The sequence below is a fragment of the Neopsephotus bourkii genome, unplaced genomic scaffold (assembly GCF_033783945.1).
Source record: "Neopsephotus bourkii isolate Nb327-2 ecotype Australia unplaced genomic scaffold, CSIRO-AGI_Nbou_v1 NB_712, whole genome shotgun sequence".
NCBI lineage: Eukaryota > Metazoa > Chordata > Aves > Psittaciformes > Psittacidae > Neopsephotus > Neopsephotus bourkii.
This window is the reverse complement of record NW_026901211.1, coordinates 24,845-31,332: the sequence shown is the minus strand read 5'-3', so window position 1 is coordinate 31,332 and position 6,488 is coordinate 24,845. Positions and strand designations below refer to the sequence as shown.

The following is a 6,488-nucleotide window of genomic DNA, read 5'->3' as shown; positions in this document are numbered from 1 at the left end:
ACTCCCATTGACTCCCATTGACTCCCATTGACCCCCATTGACTCCCATTGACTCCCATTGACCCCCATTGACCCCCATTGACTCCCATTGACTCCCATTGACCCCCATTGACTCCCATTGACCCCCATTGACTCCCATTGACCCCCATTGACTCCCATTGACCCCATTGACTCCCATTGACCCCATTGACTCCCATTGACTCCCATTGACCCCCATTGACTCCATTGACTCCCATTGACTCCCATTGACCCCCATTGACTCCCATTGACCCCCATTGACTCCCATTGACCCCATTGACTCCCATTGACTCCCATTGACTCCCATTGACCCCCATTGACTCCCATTGACCCCCATTGACTCCCATTGACCCCCATTGACTCCCATTGACCCCCATTGCCCCCAGACCTGGGGCAGGCGCAGGGGGAAGCGCTGGGGGTGGCGGAGGCCGCGCTCGAGCTCCCCCTGGCGGACGCAGGCGTCGCTGCGGCCCCCACAGAAGCCCCGGCAGGGCCGGCAGCCGCCCCCCCCCCGCGCCGAGCCCACGTGCAGGGGGAGGCAGCGCTCGCACTGGGGGCCCTGCAGCGGGAGGGGCAGAGAGCCATGGGGATACATAGGGACACAGGGGGACACACAGGGACCCATAGAGACACATAGAGACCCATAGGGACCCATAGAGACACATAGAGACCCATAGAGACCCATAGGGACCCATAGGGACACATAGAGACCCATAGAGACACATAGAGACCCATAGAGACCCATAGAGACACATAGAGACCCATAGAGACACATAGAGACCCATAGAGACCCATAGAGACACATAGGGACACATAGAGACCCAGAGAGACCCATAGAGACACATAGAGACCCATAGAGACTCATAGAGACCCATAGAGACCCATAGAGACCCATAGGGACCCATAGGGACACATAGAGACCCATAGGGGCACATAGGGACCCATAGAGACCCATAGAGACCCATAGGGACACATAGAGACCCATAGAGACCCATAGAGACCCATAGAGACCCATAGAGACACATAGAGACCCATAGAGACCCATAGAGACCCATAGAGACCCATAGACCCCCATAGAGACCTATAGAGACCCCTTAGGCACCCCTTAGGCACCCCATAGAGACCCATAGAGACCCATAGAGAGCCATAGAGACCCCATAGAGACTCATAGACCCCCATAGAGACCCATAGAGACCTATAGACACCCCATAGTGACCCCATAGCACCCCATAGAGACCCCATAGAAACCCATAGAGGCACATAGAGACCCCATAGAGATCCCATAGCAACCCCATAGAAACCCCATAGAGACCCATAGAGACCCATAGACACCCCACAGAGACCCACAGAGACCTATAGAGACCCATAGACCCCCCGGTGCCCGTACGTGGGTGTTGTGCCTGCAGTGGGAGCAGCGGTGCCGCAGGCCGGGCCCTGGGCAGTGGCCGTGGCCGTTGCAGGCGCAGGCGACGGCGCAGGCGGGGCCCACGAAGCCGAAGGGGCAGCGGCAGCGCCCGGGGGCCTCGCAGGAGCCGTTCCCACAGCCCCCGGGGCAGAGCGGGAGGCACGGGGAGGAGGCGCTGCGGAGAGCACGGCAGAACACGGGATAACATGGGATAACATGGGGTAACATGGGAGAACATGGGGTAACATGGGGTAACATGGGGTAACATGGGATAACATGGGGTAACATGGGGTAACATGGGGTAACATGGGATAACATGGGAGAACATGGGGTAACATGGGGTAACATGGGGTAACATGGGATAACATGGGATAACATGGGATAACATGGGGTAACATGGGGTAACATGGGGTAACATGGGATAACATGGGGTAACATGGGATAACATGGGGTAACATGGGGTAACATGGGATAACATGGGATAACATGGGGTAACATGGGGTAACATGGGGTAACATGGGATAACATGGGGTAACATGGGGTAACATGGGATAACATGGGATAACATGGGGTAACATGGGATAACATGGGGTAACATGGGATAACATGGGGTAACATGGGATAACATGGGGTAACATGGGATAACATGGGATAACATGGGGTAACATGGGATAACATGGGATAACATGGGATAACATGGGATAACATGGGGTAACATGGGAGAACATGGGATAACATGGGAGAACATGGGATAACATGGGATAACATGGGATAACATGGGATAACATGGGGTAACATGGGATAACATGGGAGAACATGGGATAACATGGGGTAACATGGGATAACATGGGATAACATGGGGTAACATGGGGTAACATGGGGTAACATGGGATAACATGGGATAACATGGGATAACATGGGGTAACATGGGATAACATGGGGTAACATGGGATAACATGGGAGAACATGGGATAACATGGGATAACGGGGTAACATGGGATAACATGGGATAACATGGGGTAACATGGGATAACATGGGATAACATGGGATAACATGGGATAACATGGGGTAACATGGGATAACATGGGATAACATGGGATAACATGGGGTAACACGGGATAACATGGGGTAACATGGGGTAACAGGGGGTAACACGTGAGAGCATGTGGGAACATGCGATAACACCGGTGAACACACGCAGCAAGGCCCCCTCCCCTTGGCCCCGCCCCCTCCCCTTGGCCCCGCCCCCTCCCCTTGGCCACGCCCCCTCCGTGGCACTCACTTGGGCCGGGTGTAGCCCCGCCCACAGGGCTCGCACGTGGCCCCGCCCCCGCACTCCTCCTCAGGGGGGCAGCGCAGGAAGGACCAGGACTGGCAGGGGGGGTCTGGGGCTGGAATGGGACCCATAGAGACCCATAGAGACCACATAGAGACCCCATAGAGACCCATAGGGACCCCGTAGGGACCCATAGGGACCCATAGAGACCCATAAACGTGGACACCCCATAAGCTGCTGATAGCCCCTCAAAGCTCCCATAACCACCCCGTAGCCCCATAACCCACCCCATATCACCCCATAACCACCCATAGCACCCCATAACCCCCCATTTCACCCCATAATACCCCACATATCACCCCATAACCACCCATATCACCCCCATAACCCCCCTATATCACCCCATAACCCCAACATATCACCCCATAACCCCCCCATATCACCCCATAACCCCCCCATATCACCCCATAACCCCCCCATAACTCTCCCGTATAACCTCATAATCCCCCATACCCCCCATAACCATCCATAGCACCCCATAACCCCCACATAGCGCCCCCCCCACCCCAGTATTATACCGCCCCCTAGCGGCGCCGTTACCGTCACGTGGTCCCCGCAGGGCCCCCGGCAGGCAGCGGCCGGCCCCGGCCCCGCCCCCGCACCACCCGCAGTGGGCGTGGCTCAGGCAGGCCCCGCACGCGCGCGCCCCCTGGCAGCCGCCCCCGCACTCGAGCGCCCCCCAGCGGAGGGAGCCGCAGGAGCCGGCCCCGCACAGGAGGGGGAGGAGCCACGGGGACAGGCACTGGGGGGAGGGGAGGGGGCACAGAGGGAGACTGAGAGACGCATAGGGACCCATAGGGACCCATAGAGACATATAGAGACGTATAGGGACCCATAGAGACCCATAGAGACCCCATAGAGACCCATAGGAACCCATAGAGACCCATAGAGACCCCACAGAGACACACAGAGACCCCATAGAGACCCATAGGGACCCATAGAGACCCCATAGAGACCCATAGAGACCCCACAGAGACACAGAGAGACCCATAGGGACCCATGGGGAACCATAGAGACCCATAGAGACCCACAGAGGCCCACAGAGACCCATAGAGACCCATAGGAACCCATAGGGACCCATAGAGACCCCATAGAGCCCCCATAGATACCCCATAGAGACCCATAGAGACCCATAGGAACCCCATAGAGACCCATAGAGACCCATAACCCCCATCCCCTCCCCACCGCGCCCTTTGGCGCCCCCTGGCGGCCTCACCTGCCGCAGGAGGGGGCTCCAGGCGCAGGCCCCACCCCCTCCGCCCACGCAGGCGCTGCAGGAGCTGCGGTTCCCGCAGGGGGCGGGGCAAGGCGCAGGCTCCGCCCCCGGCGCCAGAGCGAGGCTGAGGCAGGACCACGGGGGGGAGGGGCCGGGGCTCAGCGAGGGCAAGGGGGGGTCTGGGGGGGGAAGGGAGGGAGGGAGGGACACATAGGGACCAATGGGAGCACATCAGGACCCATAGAGACCCATGGAGATCAATAGGGACCCCATAGAGACCCATAGGGACCCATAAGCACCCATAGACACCCATAGCGACCCAGAGACACCCATAGAAACACCAGAAATCCATTGAGACCCCATAGACCCCCTATAGCGCCCTCAAAGCCCCCCATATTACCCTGATAGCCCCCCATGGTCCCCCATACCCTCCTATAGACCCCCATATTCCCCCCATAGCCCCCCATAGAGCCTCAAAGCCCCCTGTTGCCCTCCCATAGACCCCCCATAGACCCCCCATACCCTCGTATAGACCCCCATATTCCCCCCATAGGCTCCCCATAGACCCACCATAGACCCGCATAGCCTCCCATAGACTCCCCATAAACCCCCCATAGCCTGCCCATAGCCCCCCATTGCCCCCCCATAGACACCCATAGACCGCCCATAGACTCCTATAGACCGCCATATTCACCACAGAGCCCCCCCTAGACTCCCCATAGCCCCCCCATAGACCCTCATAGCCCCCCATAGACCCCCATAGACCCCCATAGCCCCCCATAGACCCCCATAGCCCCCCATAGACCCCCATATTCCCCTCATAGCCCCGCCCCCCGCATTTCCCGCCTTTAGCGCCCCCTGGCGTCCCGCGCTCACCGGTGCCGGCGGGAGCAGAGCCGGGGGGCGGGGCCCAGACGCAGCCGGGCCGGGCGGAGCACGTGACGCAGTCCGGGGCCGAGCACGTGACCTCCGGGCAGGAGGCGGGGTCGAGCGCGGGGGCGGAGCCAGAGGGGATGCAGCGGCCGCCGGACCACGTGCAAAGAGGCGGGGCCTGCGGAGGGGGGGGCGGGAGTGAGAAGGGGCGGGGTCAGAGGAGAGAGGGTGGGGTCAAAGGGAAAGGGGGCGGGGGCTGGGGGGCCATGGGCATCTATGGAGCAGGGGGAGCTATAGGGGATCTATGGGGTCTCTAGGGGTGTCTATGGGGTGTCTATGGGTGTGTATGGGGTGTCTATGGGTCTCTATGGGGTGTCTGTGGGTGCCTATGGGGTCCCTATGGGGTCTCTATGGGGCTCTATGGGGCACTGACCCCCTCCGCCTCAGCCGGGTGCTGCCCCACACATTCACTGCAGCTCAGGCGCTGGTCGCAGGGGGGGGAGGGGTCACAGGAGGCTTCGGGGTCACAGCCGGGCCTGGGGGAGGGGCATGGGTGTCTCATTTGCATCTCATTTGCATACCCCTCCCACCGCCATGGCCCCCCATTGACCCTGTTAACCCCATAACCCCCCTTGCCCCCATTGACCTCCATTGACCCCCATTAATCCCATTTCCCCCATTGCCTCCCATTACTCCCATTGCCCCCCCATTCCTCCATTGACCCCCATTGCCCCCATTGCCCCATTCCCCTCCATTGACCCTATTACCCCCATTGCCCCCATTACCCCATTCCTCCCATTGTCCCCCAATTCCCCATTGATCCCCATTACCCCTATTGTCCCCCATTACCCCCCATTGCCCCCATTACCCCCATTCCCCATTACCCCCATTCCCCTCCATTGAGCCCCGTGCCCCCATAGCCCCCATTCCCCCCCACTGCCCCCCATTCCTTCCATTTCCCCATTCCCCCATTCCCCCATTACTCCCATTACCCCCATTGCCCCCCATTACCCCGTTCCCCCCATTGCCCCATTTTCCCATTGCCCCCCATCCCCCCATAGCCCCCATTCCCCCCCCATTCCCCCCATCCCCCCCCATTGCCCCCCCTTACCCATCTCCGCCCTGGCCTCCGCTCCAGCAGGGGGCGCTCTGCACCCGCAGCTCCCCCCAGCGCCCCAGGGCGGTGCCGTCGAAGCCCCCGGACACGAAGAGGCGCCCCCTGGCGGCGGCCGCCGCGTGCCACTGCGAGCGCGGGAGAGCGCCCCCCCGCAGCGCGCGCCCTGCCCCCCCCCGTGACGTCAGCGCCTCCGCGGGGGACACGCCCACTACACATGCACGCACCCCCTCCCCCACCCCCTCCCCGGGCAGAGCCCCATTGCACCCCATAGGGACCCATGGAGACCCATAGAGACCCCATAGAGACCCATTGCACCCCATAGAGACCCATTGCACCCCATAGAGACCCATTGCACCCCATAGAGACCCACTGCACCCCATAGACAGACCCATAGTGCCCCATTGCACCCCAGAGGGCCCCATTGCACCCCATAAACACACCCATAGCACCCCATTGTACCCCATAGCGCCCCATCAGACCCTATGGACAGACACATAGCACCCCATAGCACCCCACTCCCGGC

At 60.4% G+C, this 6,488-nt stretch overlaps 1 protein-coding gene across 1 annotated transcript in view; it reads right to left on the bottom strand.

Moving 5' to 3' along the window:
• Nucleotides 1-405: 405 nt before the first annotated feature.
• Nucleotides 406-6,488, bottom strand: part of MEGF8 (multiple EGF like domains 8) — a gene marked incomplete at its 3' end in the record, with an annotated part of 30,388 nt that continues 24,305 nt past the window's right edge. The window contains exons 33-40 of the mRNA XM_061353922.1: nt 5,960-6,128; nt 5,282-5,384; nt 4,852-5,026; nt 3,976-4,154; nt 3,300-3,501; nt 2,706-2,814; nt 1,405-1,597; nt 406-576 (exon numbers count right to left, since the gene is read on the bottom strand). Coding sequence (XP_061209906.1) covers nt 406-576; nt 1,405-1,597; nt 2,706-2,814; nt 3,300-3,501; nt 3,976-4,154; nt 4,852-5,026; nt 5,282-5,384; nt 5,960-6,128 — 1,301 coding nt within the window. The remainder of the gene's footprint in view (nt 577-1,404; nt 1,598-2,705; nt 2,815-3,299; nt 3,502-3,975; nt 4,155-4,851; nt 5,027-5,281; nt 5,385-5,959; nt 6,129-6,488) is intronic.